The 16,381-nt window shown below is 42.4% G+C and overlaps 2 protein-coding genes and 1 long non-coding RNA gene across 4 annotated transcripts in view; all 3 read right to left on the bottom strand.

Annotated features, from left to right (window-relative positions):
• Positions 1-216: 216 nt before the first annotated feature.
• LOC123510253 lies at positions 217-8,541 on the bottom strand. Of its 2 annotated transcripts, XR_006676444.1 has the most exons (6): positions 8,399-8,541; positions 7,544-7,683; positions 5,587-5,732; positions 3,986-4,131; positions 3,594-3,807; positions 217-327 (listed from the first exon to the last, which is right to left on the bottom strand). It is a non-coding gene; the product is annotated as an uncharacterized LOC123510253 (long non-coding RNA). The 2 variants fall into 2 exon arrangements; XR_006676443.1 differs by lacking the exon at positions 217-327 and having other exon boundaries at positions 3,569-3,807.
• Positions 8,542-9,551: 1,010 nt separating this feature from the next.
• On the bottom strand, positions 9,552-11,981 carry LOC123510351 (uncharacterized protein KIAA1841 homolog). Its single transcript, XM_045265426.1, has 6 exons — positions 11,865-11,981; positions 11,183-11,359; positions 10,736-10,902; positions 10,507-10,556; positions 10,131-10,341; positions 9,552-9,957 (listed from the first exon to the last, which is right to left on the bottom strand). Exons 1-6 carry the CDS (start codon positions 11,979-11,981, stop codon positions 9,552-9,554), a joined length of 1,128 nt encoding a protein of 375 aa, XP_045121361.1.
• The window catches only part of LOC123510129 (uncharacterized protein KIAA1841-like), a 5,648-nt gene continuing 1,136 nt past the window's right edge, over positions 11,870-16,381 (bottom strand). Inside the window, exons 4-11 of the mRNA XM_045264963.1 lie at positions 15,529-15,668; positions 15,099-15,245; positions 14,729-14,841; positions 14,353-14,466; positions 13,503-13,656; positions 12,540-12,694; positions 12,297-12,407; positions 11,870-11,955 (exon numbers count right to left, since the gene is read on the bottom strand). Of these exons, the coding sequence (XP_045120898.1) occupies positions 12,382-12,407; positions 12,540-12,694; positions 13,503-13,656; positions 14,353-14,466; positions 14,729-14,841; positions 15,099-15,245; positions 15,529-15,668 (849 nt within the window). The 3' untranslated portion in view covers positions 11,870-11,955; positions 12,297-12,381. The remainder of the gene's footprint in view (positions 11,956-12,296; positions 12,408-12,539; positions 12,695-13,502; positions 13,657-14,352; positions 14,467-14,728; positions 14,842-15,098; positions 15,246-15,528; positions 15,669-16,381) is intronic.

Below are 16,381 nucleotides of genomic sequence, written 5' to 3'. Positions count from 1 at the left end.
ATAAAGGCAATTATGTAGTAAATTATGTTGTTTCTAAAAGTAAGTAGAGAAAGAGAGGTTCTAATGGTAAACAAGTTCTCTCTCTCTCTCTCTCTCTCTCTCTCTCTCTCTCTCTCTACGCGAACAAAAACAAAGGATAACTTACTGTTCTCCCTCAAGCAGTACGGGTCGATAGGACAACGGTGGTGGTGGTGGTGGTGGCGGCGGTTTGAGGGTCACACTATGGCCTCCACGTAAAGGGATTCAGCCCATCGTACCCTGAGAGCCATCAGGGCGTGGCCAAGACATGATGAGATTTCCCATAGGACACGTGTCGGCTTCTTGTTCCTGAAAGACAGAGACAGGAGTGTTATAACTCAGTACCACGTGTCTTTGTATTACGCCCGTATTTAGAAATGTCTTCCCCTCTCACTATAATTTTCCAAGGCCACATAAACAACTACCCGGGTTTATAAGACAGTTTCTCCCTTTAGTACACTATAAATCTTACCAATCTATCACCAGAACCATAAAAATACTCTTAAAAACATGATATTCTTCAACTGGAGCCCTTGGAAAGCAGTGATGGTGAGAGAACAAAGCGTTTCAGAATACGGGCCTTAGTGCAATGTTTAGTTAATGAGTTCATTCCGGTATTGTGTCGCAGTGATATTAACCCATTCAGCACCATGACTCATTCTCATATTCATTCTGCTTACTATTTGGCGATTTAATACAGCTTCAGAAACTTCTGTGGGCATTGAAATAGTGAAGACTGTGACCATTAATCTTCTAGTATCCTTAGACCCTTACTAATATAAATGAAATTGTGTTATCATACCAAAAATTCTCATGGTAAAATGTTTCCCATTACTGAAGGAGTTACGGATAGGTATTGTTACGATATTGACAATATCGTAACTCTTCTTTCTCTTCTATCTGCCGTGACAATATCATTATTGTCACGGTAGATAGAAGAGAAAGAAGAGTCATCGCATGTCTAACTCCACTATGATGGGAATAAAGAATCTTAGCTTTTTCAGTACTAGGACGCATTTTTTACCATGAATTTGGGTATGATTAGACGATTTTATTGACATTAGGAAGGGTCTATGGAGGTCAGAAGATTTATAGCCAGAATCTTCACTATTTTAATCCCTACACACTTTTTTGAAGCTGTATAAATCCATAAAAACCAGAAAAATATGAAAATTCGTCATAGCACTGAAGGAATTAGACGACAAAGATGGTACTGTCACGACCGTGTTTCAGAAATTAAGTCAATGTTTTAGCTGACGCAATATCACAGGGATCAGTAAATAGTGACTGACTGACAAATTATCTTATTCCCATCTCTCTGACTGACTCGCTTCTTTCCTCCTACTAAGTGTGTTTAATTTCATCAGCCTGTTTCAGTGAGATGCACGCTGCTGCTGCTTGGCTTGGTTGCAAGGACACGCACACATTCTCGTACTGATTTTACTACATAGTGCTTAAACAATGATTCCAAAGCAAAGCACTTCACTCCCTCTCCTCTCTACCCTCCCCTGCCCAGTAAGGGAACCACTAAACTGTAACAAATCAATGGGAACACGCATATTGACCTCTTGAGTACCATGACACGTTTTACTTTTTATTCCGTTTACTATTTGGTGATCTTATACAGCATCAGAAACCTATGTGGGGATGAAAAGAGTGAAGACTTTAGTTATTAATCTTCTCACTTCCACAGACCCTTCCTAATGTATATAAAATCGTCTAATCATAACCAAAACTCATGGTAAAAATGCGTCCCAGTACTGAAGGTGAACTAGCGCAAAAGAAAGTGACGAGGTTGTTCTTAACTTCTATACTGGCTCGCTGATGGAGACAAGGACAGGAAGGGAAAGGGAGAATTTAATAACATGACCGTAATTCTGGTGTTGGGAATAATCAAGGTGGTATCGAGGCACGGCATTCGACTAGCTGTTTGGTTCAAGCTGTCAGTTGTAGGTAGGTATTAGTCTGTCTCTCTTTTGTTTACTTCCTGGTATTTCTTTTCATATTTTGATGTGGTCGCTCTAATTCAAGTCACTTTTATTTATTACCTCATTTGGCGGGAAGGATGCTCTCTCTCTCTTGGTAACGTGGTACTATAAGGTCATGTTTTATAATACTTGTATATATTTCAGTTTTTTGTTGCATTTTATTTCCTGGCAATGTGATGAATGGACAAGCAATGTATATCATGTTTCCCTATTCAAATACATATATGTATATGAAATTAGTGAGTTCATTATTTTATTATGAGTAAGTTTGGCTGTTCATATTAACGTTAAGTTAAAGTTCATTGGTTTAAGTTTCTATATCTATCACATCTAAAGCTCTCCAGAACATCAGCCAGGTCAAGCCAACTCTTCAGTGGCAGCCAACCATAGCAGTAACCTTCCAGTAAACCGCTTACACTCACAAGCCTAAGCAAGACTCAATCTGTGACCTTAGCAATACAAGGCCAACACATTACCACTGTACTAGCCAGTGACCTTGACCACAAAGTAGTGCTAAGCAAGTTACCATCTATGGCTGCCCAGTTTAGTCTTCCTACAATACCAACCCACTAACTGACAAGAAAGGAGTCATGTGCTTCATTGGCATTAAGATATTACCATCATCTTTAACTAAACTTCTCTCGATGCCTAAGCCATGACAAACCTGCTGAGCTTCAAACAGCCCTTCAAGTGGATTGAGGTCTATCTGAAGGTCTGACTGCCACAAGGCATTTCTTGCTAATACTCCGTCCTCTGATCTCCTACAATTGTTCATTCTTCATTTGAAAGCCAGTGATATGGATACATGAGCATTTCTTTTTCAGGACAGTGACAAGAAAGGAATGCTGCATTCTCTCTGCTATTGTTCAAAGAAGTTTAACCATAAAGCATTGTAGTTTTTAAATACAGTTATCCAATTCATTCACAATTAGTTTAAAGTAGTTATTCTGGTTCATTTGTACATTCTTTGACAAAAACACTGGCTATACAGAGTTATAGTGAATGTTTGCCTCTCACCTCACACCCTCAACACATAAGTTAAGGACACATACATAGATCAGGCAGGAGGGTACACTCCACTTTAGTTGGTAGGATATCAGAAGAGCACACCTTGTTGAACATTGTGTTGGAGGTAAGATTATATAAGTTCACACATTTGTAAAGCCATTTCTTTTTTCCTGTGCCTGCCTTTCCCTTACCCCTTTGATGCACATTACGGAGACAACCTTTCACATAAGGATACTACTTATCTACCTGGACTAATGTGATGTGAGGCCTGCATGTCATCTCTTCATTTGCTCCCGTGTGTTTACCCAAGGCAAACTATACAGCAGTTTTGTTGCATTTCCTCCTTTTTTTCCTGTGTACAAGATTAGACCTGGTGATGATTTTGCTCCAAGGTTATGAAATCCAGTTGGAAAATGTAGCATCCCTGCCATCTCATTCAGCCTCTCTCTCTTCAGGTGATAAAATTTACATCACTATATGTTCACTTTTCTTATTCAAGCTACTATGCAGAACCTGTGCTAAGCATACATTGTAGTAAGGAAAATAAATACTAGTCTGGTTCAATGTCCTTATATTAACCTGAGCAATGAGGTTGTGTATGTGATGCCCTGCCTTGAAGCATCACAGGTACTGATAATTTGATCTTAAGGTGAGACAATGTGGCTGTGCCTGACAGCCTTCTTGAGACGACCACCCCCTCGTCCTTATCGGCCAGCATGTGTCACTGCTCAATGTAATTCCTATAAAACTTGGCTGCACCTTCTGCTCCTTCAGACCCAGGCCACCAGTGTCTCTGCCAAAAGAAGTGAATGAGATACTTGATGATGTACAGCCTGTTATAGTATAATCAACCATGTGCTTTTGGCATCCCAGTCAAGCACAAACTTGCAGTCACTGAGCCTCTGTACCTTCTTGACAATGCTCAGGTACTGCTTGTTCACTGTACTGCACTCCAGCTGCTCCTTACATACCATCTCCATGTCCTCCTTGTTCTGCCTCCATTATGTCCTGCTCCAGGGGTTCCTTCTGCCACTAGGCCTGCTCTCACAGCCTCTCCTGGTACATGCAGTCCCAAGCCTTGCACTCCTCTTCCTGCCTTTTCTTCCACCTCCTCCACCTGTGGGATGAAGGAACTGTCTATTGGGGCATGTTGTGGCTCTGTACTGGTGGGTCAACCAATCAAAAAAGCCACATCTATTTTTCTTGATCATCAATTTGTCTAGTATATGTAAGTAACACATACACTGAGTGATTCATTAGGAGGCTGTGTAATGCCTTAGCACAGAAGTATCTTTATCTCTGCTCTTTTATATATCTAGTGTTTCAGGATTCCCCATGCAATAAGACAGCAAACACCAGGACCAGGGAAAAAATAACTATCCACTCTTCTACAATGTAGCATGGCAAGGGGAGACAAAGCACATTCAGAAATACAGGCAAAACACATACTGGTTTATGGTGCATCCTTTATCCATGCCACAAAAATCAGAGTGAGGGGGAAGACCAATCATGCATTCTTCCTTGAGGCACGACAACGGGCAGGAAGGAACATAAATGAACAAAAGACATAGTGGTTTGATGTATCCCGTTTCCTGTGTGTAGCATACCGGCAACCAAGAGCAAGTAACCTTTCCATGATGAAAAGGCAAGGCATATCAGTGCAAGAGTAAACAAAACATGCAGTGGTCTCTGATACACTTTGATCCCTAACACAGCAAACACCAGGATGAAAGGAAGGAACAATCAAGAACCTCTCCACAACCATATAGAGAAGACAGAGCAAAGCAAGGCACAAGGAGCTATAAATAAAATGCATAGCAGACTGTCACACACTGATCCTCTTGTGCAGCACAGACAGGATAAGGAAGAAGAGCAACTGCATCCTTACCACATCCCAGAGAATACATGCAGGAACATAATAAAAGAAAAAAAGCAATGTGGTTTTAGTACAATGCCAACACAGCAAATATCAATGATGTGCTGTAATGCTTATCTCACACCAAAAATTAATGCAATCAGGCATCTAGCATTCTAAAAACCATAAACAATGGAAGCTCAAACTTAATTAATTCCTGAATGCCACTCACAATCCAAATGTTATAAACCAAAGCTATTTTTCCCATAGTAATCAATGCAAAATGGATGAATTCATTCCCATACACCTGTCCATGTCCATCCTGTTCTTTCCCTGACTTCCCTATCCTGACCATCAGTTCCTCCAGGTAGGTATAAGATGAACAGTACTGGGGATGTGACAATCTTGTCTCATTCCTATATTGTTCCTCATTCATACTGTGCTTATGTCTCCTATTGAAAATTGCACTACATTCTCATCATATAGATTTCTGACTACTTTGACCATCTTCAATAATCAATAAAATAAACCTCATATGACATCAAGATAAGAAATTCACTTCTATAGCCACTAAACAAAGACCAAATCTATACACTGTAATAAAAAAGTCATGGCATTAAAATACAAAACACAACAAAACCAATGCATCATCTCTATAGCCAATGAGAACCAACCTAGTGAGAGAACAAGGTGTCTAAGACTACAGATAACACTTACTTGTTCCTGGAGGCTTTTGAGATCTTCAGCTGCCCTCTCCTCCTTTGACAGTACTTAGGGGTGACTCAATGCCTCCTCCTCAGCCCTCTTCCTGGCCAAATCTCTAGAAACTGCAGCTTCTTCACCTGTTCTTTCATTTCTTCTTCCTGTGTGGAGACAATGAAGTGAGTGATGTGCATTGTCTTTTAGGTTGTGTGTGTATAATTCATCACAGTCATCTGCTTGTCAACCCAGCCAGAATGAGCTGAGAGTTCATACTGGTTGATCTTTGGGTAGGACTGGGACCACATCACACAACACACACCTAGATAATAAGGCCACAGTCCCATGAGATGCATTCCGTACCTACTTGCTGTTAGGTGAACATATACATTGAGACTCACCCTTTTGCCTCGCCATACCCAGGACTCAAACCCAGGCATTCTCAGTTCAACCGAGAATAATAACCACTAAACTATCCAGTGTCTTTGGAGGGGGGTCTATTTACAAAGTATCATCATATATATATTTCATTTCTTCTTTTCACGGCTCCACCACCATCTCCTCACTCTTCTGCCTTCATGCTTGACTCTGACCTCTGGGATCTCTTTCACTTGTCTCATCTGTCTGTCCCCCCCTTTGTCTCTGTAAGCAAAGGGAATTTCTGAGCCACTAGCCATAAATAATAAAGTAATGCAAAATAGTGAGGTCTATGATTCCTGTCTCTAGAAAGAAAAGAACTACTAAAATGCTTGTGATACATCAAGCATTATCTTCCTCTTTGCTATAATTTAATGAATGGAAAAGTAAGGTATAAAATATTTTCTGTCACTGGAAGGAAAGGAAGGATTTAAATATATTGTACAGATGCGACCAGTAAACTCCTTGCCATCTTAGCCCATATATTTTCCAGTAGCAATACATGGCAGATCCACACCCAGTGAAGGCTTCAGGTTCCCTTGGATTGGTTAAACTCCCTCAAAAACTAAGCCTTAAAGCTCCACCCACTTGACCCTCCCCTCCTGGTCCATGCCCTGTCCCTCCCCGTGACCTCAGAATACGTGTGTGTGTGTGTGTGTGTGTGTGTGTGTGTGTGTGTGTGTGTGTGTGTGTGTGTGTGTGTGTGTGTGTGTGTGTGTGTGTGTGTGTGTGTGTGTGTGTGTGTGTGATCTTTATTTTTATTTCATTTTCTCAGTTCACATAGCAAATGTAGCATAGCAATCTCTCTGATCTTCTTCCTCCTCCTCCTCCTACTCCACAACAACCACCATCCTCCTCCTCCTCCACCTCATCCTTCATATATATATATATATATATATATATATATATATATATATATATATATATATATATATATATATATATATATATATATATATATATATATATATATATATATATATATATATATATATATATATATATATATATATATATATATATATATATATATATATATATAGAGAGAGAGAGAGAGAGAGAGAGAGAGAGAGAGAGAGAGAGAGAGAGAGAGAGAGAGAGAGAGAGAGAGAGAGAGAGAGAGAGAGAGAGAGAGAGGTTTAATATTTCATTTTCAGCATTGAAGTTTTAATATTGAAATCAATATGATATTCATATATTGATATTGCATAGTAGAGTTTACAAATGTCAATGACTTCAAAGTGGTGGTGGTGGTGGTGGTGGTAGCAGTGGTAGTGATGGAAGCAGAGAGGATTAACAAAATATTTCACACACCTTTTACAACTTTGAGTCTTCCGCCTCTTGACCTAAGGAAGAATCTTATCAGGTCATCACCTCAGTGGATAAAATCTCTCTCTCTCTCTCTCTTTCTCTCCAATTCATGTTTAGCCAGGCAATAGTATGAGGCAAATCTCTCATTATTTTAATCCTTTTTTTTTTTTTTTTTTTCAATTTCTTTATCCTTTGCTAGCTTCCCATACAAACTCTCCTTCACACACTAATTCTCACTCTCACTTACTCCTCTCTCCTCTGTTGGTCTCCTGGTCAGCCTTTTTCCCATTCCCTAAAGTGGCCCCTATCGCCATGGCCCTGGTCACACTCTTGGTGCTCCTTTTCCTTCCTCTTATGGTCCTGCCTGTGTGACTGCAGTGCTGTGTCCTGCAGGAGGGAGAGATGTCTTTGTTAGGGTAGAACATAATTTTAGGATAGACTTTTGGGTATTAGGGCAAGACTGTTGCAGTTTTAGGATATTTTTACCTATTAAGTGGCAGTGTAACAACCCTAAAAGCATCAAGGTATTGGTCTACGAATCTCAGAGGGGTTCAAAATGCTTCATAGACCAATTCCTTGATGCTTTGGGTCATTACGGCAGTTCAGGACATTTCCAGGCAGTATGGATGTGATTTTGGATCTGATTAACTTGATAGACAATAGGAGGTTGTCAAGTGGCAGTCTGGGGATGTTAGAATAAGGATTATCTTATTTTAGGACATCTTTGGCTGTTAACCACTTCAGTACTGGAACACATTTTTATCATGAATTTCCGGTGCGATTATATGATTTTATTTATATTTGAAGGCTCTATGGAAGTCTGAAGATTAATGGCAAAAGTCTTCACTATTATAAGCCCCACATTGACGGGATGTCTATACTATGGTAGTGCCAAATGGAGAACAATGAATAGATATAAGAGGAAGAAACAGGAGAGCTAGAAGGAGAACAAAGCAGATAAGGAAGAGAGGATAAGAGGAATGAAAAGAGTAAAGAACAAGGAAGACAGAAATGAGGAAGAGAAAGGAGAGCTAAGAGGAGGAGGATGGGGAGAAGTGGAAGACGATAAAAATAATAATAATAAAGAGAAATATACACACACCTCAGTCAGAGCTGTTCTAGTCACCTGTTCCTTCACGCCAGACAGAGCTGAGGTGCTGTGTGAAATCACTGAGCTGTGAAAATGCTGTGATATTGCCGCTTTTCCTTTCGCCTTCACGTTTCCTCCAGACAGAGACCGCTGGGTTATTCATATTATTGTTCTGGTTTATTCCACGCAGGTTATGACTTTGTAACAGTTTATCTATGTTTTTTGTGCATTCTATATTTTTGGGTTAATTTGGTAAAAATAGTTTAAATACAATGGTAAGGAGAGTTGCCAGACGTTGATTATTACATTGCATGGTACACAAGGATTGTTTGGGTCTCGAAACAAAAGTTGTAAAATCCTGAGTTGTAGAATTTTTTTTAGCATGGCTTCTTTTCTGCGCCTTGTTTGTTCTGGTGAGGATAAGAAAAATTATATTGAAATTTAAAGGTAAAATATATATGATTTGTGCCCTACCATCACTTGAAAAGTAGTTATGTTGCCCCTTCCGGTGTTATGTTTTCTATAATGTAAGATATACTTCATTTTCTATTCTGAGTTGTAAGGATAATTCAGTTAAGAGAGTTGCAAACTGTGAGATCCATGTTTATTCGTCTTAACATGACATCTAGATGTCAATGCCGCGAGAAGGGATGTCTTTTGTCGATGTGGTTATTTGTAATGTCTATATACAAGTATTCATTAAGTACAGTATTCCTTGTAGTGAGTTTCAACTGTATGAGACTTTCTTGCTATGGCGAGGCTACAGCGAGTATTGCTACAAGACAACAGCTGAGTATTGAAAGCGGTCAGTGTGTACAGGAAACTAAGTGCAAGAAAGATAATGGGTGTTGCTGCTTTTCACGCCTTCCAGAGCCACCACTACCACCACCACCACCTCCTATGTGGACGATTCACTCTTTCTGTCCCGAGCTGCCCATACCAAGGAACTTTCAGGCGTCCTGCCACGCGGTGCTACAGGCGGCAAGGGAGGAAGGAAGGATGGCCGGGCTGGCGTGGCAGGTCTGGCGGCGCGCCACCCAAGTAAGAGACACGAATACAGGTGCGGAAAACAAGTCTGTCGCGAAGAGCTGAGGCTGCGAGGACAAGCTTCATGTTCAGAGTTTCCCCGCCACAGCCCGTTTTGGTGCGGGCTGTGGCCGCGGTGCTAGCGGGAGGCAGAGAAGGCAGCGCGGTGCCTCAGCCTCAACTTGATTCTGGATATGGCTTGCACCTTTGCCCTGAAGGTGCCGCCGCCACCGCCGCCTTGCCCATGGGAGTGGCCGCCATGGCGTTCCCTAAACTCTGCCTCCAGCCTGTAGTAACATCCAGGGTCGGGGCCACTGGAGCACTCCTTGCGGCGGTCCGGGCGGCCCCGGTGGCCCTTCTGAGTGTTGTGGGTCGCATCGTGTGTGTTGGGTGCAGCTAAGGTCAGCCACGAGGTTAGGTCTCTCAGAACACGACTTTCTCGCTCCCTCTGGGCGTCCTGGTTGTGTCGCGTCGACCTGCCCGCATCCCAGCGCAGGCTCTGCTCCACCATCACTCTGTAATAGCGCCGATCACTGGAAATCTTGCTGTGTAGTATTAATGGGAGTGGTGAAGATGCATGTGTAGCCTACCTACAGTACAACACTGCTTTTGTAAGATGCCTCAGCTGGGATATCAAACACTCCTATCATTCTAAAGATAATGCAAACAATACATGTAAAAAGATATCTAAAACAAATAAAACTAGCGTCTCACGCACTCGCAAGCAATGGTGCGTCTCGCTCTGTTCGCCCGACGGATTAGATTGGCTTTGAGTCGCATGCTGATACGCGCACGGCTGCCTCCTTCCTCCTCGTCCGATGAACTCTCGCTGCTCACCCCGACGCTGCTCACCACCACACCCTGACTCGGGACCACGGTGTTGCTCTCTCCCACCGGCGCCTTCCCTGCTGGCTGTCCCTCCCGTTCACCTGCTGCGATAGACAAGCTCGGACATGAACTTCCTGCCCATAGTGGTGATACACGTAGCTTTATCGAAATGTTTCTGTAAGCAGGTAGTCAGACTGCAAGAGGCGTAACGACAAATGAAGTAAACATAGATTCAAAATAATGCTACGATGCATGACGTGACTCACCATGCAGGTAATGGGACAGCCAGGAGCGGTCCAGGAGGCTGCGATCGGCCCTGTTGAACGGCACCAGTGGCACCCCGGCCCACAACACGTCCTGTGAATACCCACACACACACACACACACACACACACACACACACACACACACACACACACACACACACACTCTTGATACGTATACCATTCTTCATGTTTTTCATTACCTAACAATCCACATGTAATCAAAACTCACGAGGGCCAGTAACTCACCTCGGCCTCTTTGGACACCTGTGATGAGGGTTCCAGGCACGCCAGCTGTTGGAAAGTGAGGAGGTCGTCGTATATGTGAGGGATGGGGCCCCACAAGTCTTCATCCCCGCCGTGACTCAGTTGGACAGTGTGCTCAGTCACCTGGCAACCCTTTGGACGAGTGAGAGGATGTAGAAGAGTTAAAAGACAGAGAAGAAGAGAGCTAAACAACCGTAACAGTGAAATCCATCCACATTATACCCACTGCAAACACACGAAATATTCTTGAACACTCTCACTACAAACTCTCACATTTCTTACGGTAGGAGAGGTGGGAGAGAAAAAAAATCACTGATGCAACTCATAAACTCCCATTACTCTCACTTCAAACACACACAAAAACAAGAACACACTCACTAGGAACTCACACTTCCCGAGGGCTCTTACTCACATTCCTGACTGGGAGAGGGGAGAAACGCAGTGCCCGTGCTCCGCAACAGGGGTGTGTATCGCTGGCCAAAATCTGATCCATGTCACAGGAGGAAGCGTCAAGCGGGTGAATACGGCACATGCGCATCTCATACCCCGGAAAGACAGCGCCGCAGGTAGAGCAGGGAAGGAAGTGTACCTGTGGCGTGGTGGTGACTTTATTAAAGGAGTACAGTGAGTAAGTGATTGAGGTTAGGCGCAGCAACAACCGAGGTCATAAGGCGCCACAACCTAACCGTAGAAAGATAAATAACTAAAAGGATCTAATAAATAAAATATGGAAAGAGCAAAAAAGAGAAGAATAGGAGAGGACAGGTAAAATGTGAAAATTATAAGGAGGATTCAATTGTAGTAGTAATAAAAGGAGAGGACGAAGAGGATGATGAGGAGGAAGAAGAAGAGTAGAAGTAGTAAAACAAGGAATAAGGAAATTAAATAAATAAAGAAATAAGAGGGGGAAGAAAAGCAGCAGGAGGAGGAGAATGAGGAGGAGAAGGAGGAGGAGAAGGAGGAGAAGGAAAAAGTAAAGCACAAATGTGGAAAAAGAGAAGGGGAAGAAGGAATAAAGATACGAGAAAAATTACTCAAGCACCCACACACACACACACACACACACACACACACACACACACACACACACAAACCTGTCCCCAGAGCCTCCAGTAAACGAGCCTCCACATCTTCATGTCCAGTTTGAGTTGCTTCACGTGGTCAGTCAGGCTCCAGTTTCCATCCCTGGGTGTGAAAAATAAGGACGCCATTATGAAACGTTTCCGTCTCACACAACATTGCGACTGCTTTCAAATGGCTCTAGTTGAAGTGACACGGGTTTTCAAGAGTGTTCTGTGGTTCTAGTGAGAGATTAACGACATTTCTACATTATTTTCAATAGGAACACCCTTGAAAACCCGGTTATTCATCTCCGTGGCCCTTAAAAATAATTGTGGTAAGAGAGTAGACTACTTCTAAATACAGGCTGAATAACAACATACATAATTATTGATACCGGCTATGCTTGACTAATGAAGATGACGTTGCTGTGTTAAGTAAAGACGTGATGGTGACTGAAGTGTTACCTGGTGTGTGAGTAGTACACTTGGCCAGTGGCGGTGACGATGGTGTTAGATGCCACACAGGTGACTAGACGCTCCACCTCTCGCGTCACAAGCTGCCCACAGTCACAACACCTAAATAAAACAAGAAAACCAAATAAAATCACATCCCATGCTAATTTCTAATATATCCTTTCCCTTATAAGACTCCACAATTTCACACTATTCTTGCCTCTCTTTCCTCATTACTTCCCAGTCTCCTTTCACCTGTAGAGCGTCCCGGCTGTCTTGAATATCCCCTGGAGGGCGAGGAGGTCACGTCACACAGCGCCTGCAGGAACCTCGCATACAGCTTGTTGAGAATCCTGTCCCTGCGATCCCTCACCCCCTCCAGCTCCCAGTGAGTGAAGAGACGAGCCAGCCTGTGATAGAAAAGGGAAATTTGGATGATTCGAACACATTACCTATCTCAGAAGCCAAAGATTATGTAAGTATAGTGTTATTTTGTTTTTTCGTTCCTCACAAGCTTTCTTTTTTGGTGTCTAGCTTTTTTTGCGTGTCATTTTCTTTTCTTTCCCTTTTATTATGTATTGCAGCTTCTATCGTTTCCAATAATACCTGTAATCTTTCTTTTCAACCACTATATTTGTTTCGCATTCTTTTCTTTCCCTTTTCTGCTATACACATCATAACGTTATCCATTTCCAAACTTTCATTAATTTTCCTCATCCACCTCTACATAAAATATCCTTCTTTGTCTTTGTCTTCTGCACAATTTACATTCTTACATCATTTACTCCCAAATTTCCCATGATCCTCTTCCACCATTAACACTATTAACCTCTTCAGTATTGGGACGCATTTTTACCACGAGTTTTGGGTATGATTAGACGATTTCATTTACATTAGGAAGGGTCTATAGAGGTCAGAAGATTAATGGCAAGAGTCTTCACTATTTCAACCCCTACATAAGTTTCTGAAGCTGTTTAGAATCTCCAAATAGTAAGCAGAATGAATAAGAAAACACGTCATGGTACTGAAGGGTTAAAAATTCCTCTCATCCTTCGCTTAAGTAACTATATTAACATCAATTGTTTCTAAGTCTAATTTTTGTCCTTCACTTTTACTACTTGTTGCTTCTTTTCCTGTATTTCTATATGGATTCTACCACATTCCAAACCCCTCACCGTAAACAAAAGACATTCCAATTCCCTCCTTTCCCTTTCTCACCTGGACAAAACAGCATCAGAGAGACAGGTGAGGTTGACTTGAGCCTCCAATATAAGGTTGATGTTGTCATGGACGTACTGAAGAACCTCCTCCACCAGCGGCGTCATCTTCAGGAATTCCGCCGAGATGAGGATGGACACGGCAGTCTTGGGTTCTGGCGGGATGACGATGGTTAGACAAATGATGGAAGTAAAAGATGATAATGGTTTTAATACTTTCACTACTGCGTTATTTTCTTTGGCTACAAGTTTTTTTTGGAAGTTTATTTTGCTCTAGTATCTCAATCATTCATACTTTTTCTAGTAAACTCTGGAACTCCCTACTTGCTTCTGTACTTCCAGCTTCCTATGACTTAACTTCAATTAAGAGGGAGATTTCGAGACATTTATCCCTTTATTTGGCTAATTCTCTCAGACCTGTAAGGGGACTAGCAACTAAGTGGGCCTCTGTTTTCGTTTTATGTTGCCCTTGGCCAGCTTTCCACTCTTACATGAAAAAGTAGTTATGTGAAGTTAGGTAACCATTTCTCTGCTACTCGTCACATATTTTCTGATTCATTTCTACTCAGAGGTATCAGAGTTATCTTTTCTTATTCCACAGCCATCTCCAAACACCATACTGGCTTGAAATGACGAAATGCATTCTTTCTTTTCGCCTCCTCTTTTGTAGACGCTGATAAAGATTCCGTACTTTACTTCTAGTGCACTGGAAAAAAGGCAAAAAAAGAAAACAATAAAGATAACTAAAATAAAGAGGAACAAAAAAAAAAAAAAGAGAAAGGAAATTGAGAAATCGAAAGAGAGAGAAAGTGATGAAATTGAAGAAGGTGAAAGTGACCCAACTTCCTCACCTAGGACAGGGGCAACGTGGTCCTCAGTCTGGCCCTGCTTGACCCACCGCAGCAGCCACTCGAAGATGGTCACGTCACAGTGCACCGAGATATCCACGTCCTCCAGCCGCTGACCTGACCACGGGGACACGAGAACACGAGAACACAGAGAACAATAAGCACACGCGAGCATTAAAAAGAAAGAAAATCATAAGAAACACAAAGAAAAACACAAGATACATAATGAAAATTAAAAAAGTAAGAAAAAGTTGAAAAAGACATAAGAAATATGGGTAAATAAGAGAAAATACGAATAAGAGATAAGAGAGAGAGAGAGAGAGAGAGAGAGAGAGAGAGAGAGAGAGAGAGAGAGAGAGAGAGGAGAGACGATCCTTACCAGCCGTGACATCAGCGAAGTATCCTATGTGGTGGATCAGAAGGTCACGCGGACAGCTGAAATCCTGACGCAATCCACGAGCTTCATCACACACGTGGATCACTATGGCGGGGCTGAGAGAGAGAGAGAGAGAGAGAGAGAGAGAGAGAGAGAGAGAGAGAGAGGAAACATTGATAATTCACACTAATTTTGGACTTGTTTTCGAACTGTCTTGCTGAGAAAGTGGTACCTCCAACAAACCCTTTTCTCTTATTCATTTATGTCACCCTTTGACAGAGCTCCTGCAATTTCAAAAAAGTATCCATAGTAGTAGTAGTAGTAGTAGTAGTAGTAGTTGTAGTAGTAGTAATAGTAGTAGTAGCATCTGTACCTTCTGTCTGGAGTGCTTCTGTATACTGACTGAGTGGCTGCAGGAGGCGGGGGTGGGCGGGGCTCCTCCTTCGGGACAGGCACGGCGAGTGTGTTGGAGGAGTGCGTCGGGGAATATCTGGAGCTTCCCTCTCCTCTTGGCGACTTGCTGCGGGAAGAGAGAGAGAGAGAGAGAGAGAGAGAGAGAGAGAGAGAGAGAGAGAGAGAGAGAGAGAGAGAGAGAGAGAGAGAGAGAGAGAGAGAGAGAGAGAGAGAGAGAGAGAGAGAGAGAGAGAGAGAGAGAGAGAGAGAGAGAGAGAGAGAGAGAGAGAGAGAGAGAGAAAAGGTAAAAACTCCCTCATATTATGCTGGTATTCAAATTTCGAGTAGTTTTTGCAAGTAAGGCGCTTATTCACGCTCCCATGACACGATGACGGGGAGTTCTTGCATACCACGAGTTTGTTGAGGCTGGGGTGAGGGAGTTGCCTTTAGCGGGGGTCTTGGCGGCGGTGGGTGTGGGCGTGAGGGTGGTGGCGCCGGCCAGGTTAAGGGAGGACACCATATAAGGCAGAATGGAGTCTAAAAGGCCATCCTGTGGAGAGAGAGTGGAGCGGGTGGTTATTCCGAGCGTCCCTCTTCCGATTTCACAGTCACTTTCTGAACACACGAGCCAGAAAATCCCCGACTTAGGGAGGAGTGTCGTTACAGGGACAATAGGGTGCGCCGAGAGCCCCTCGCCGCCCATCTCTAAAAGTCAGTTGAGTTGCAAATTTAAGGGACAAAAAACACCCACTCCCCCTCTCTTGCCTCACTGTGGATCTGAACCCGCACCAGTGTTTGCCTTGAAATGTAGGAAATGTACAGGGAAATGCGCTTAACTTTGCATTCGTGAGTATCTGTAAGGCATCGGTACGTTTTTGTGTCCTATATTGCCTCCCTCTCACTCTTTTATACACCTCCATTTCAAACTGAACCTCTATTTCCAGTTACATATGAGTTTATAGTTTCCAATTGCATTCTGGTCCATATCCTATAAAACACTTCAGCCATCGCTTACACCACATTAAAAAAAAAAAAAAATAAGTTACACTAGTTTTTGAGGTTCCAGAGACAGAAGAACCAGATATCTACATTTTTAACAGGAGAAACACTATTCATAAAGCAGCTAAATATCTCTGTGGGCTTTGAAAATAGTCATGGTGCACGTGCGGGTGAAAAATATGGGTCTATCTTAATCATGCACCATTTGAGGCCTTAAGACTTACTAAGGCTCGTATTCTCAAACACTTCTACACTTCACCTCCA

The sequence above is a fragment of the Portunus trituberculatus genome, chromosome 28, assembly GCF_017591435.1.
Source record: "Portunus trituberculatus isolate SZX2019 chromosome 28, ASM1759143v1, whole genome shotgun sequence".
NCBI classification, from domain to species: domain Eukaryota; kingdom Metazoa; phylum Arthropoda; class Malacostraca; order Decapoda; family Portunidae; genus Portunus; species Portunus trituberculatus.
The sequence above is the reverse complement of the archived record's forward strand: the minus strand, read 5'-3'. Positions and strand labels throughout refer to the sequence as shown.

Excerpts from the sequence above, each read along its gene's own strand:
- LOC123510351 (XM_045265426.1), bottom strand. The coding sequence starts at position 11,981 with ATGGCGTCCTTATTTTTCACACCCAGGGATGGAAACTGGAGCCTGACT. Across the intron at positions 10,342-10,506 it reads GCTGTCCCATTACCTGCATG|GTGAACGGGAGGGACAGCCA; the intron begins GTGAGTCACGTC and ends CTATCGCAGCAG. Across the intron at positions 9,958-10,130 it reads AGACGCACCATTGCTTGCGA|CAAGATTTCCAGTGATCGGC; the intron begins GTGCGTGAGACG and ends AATACTACACAG.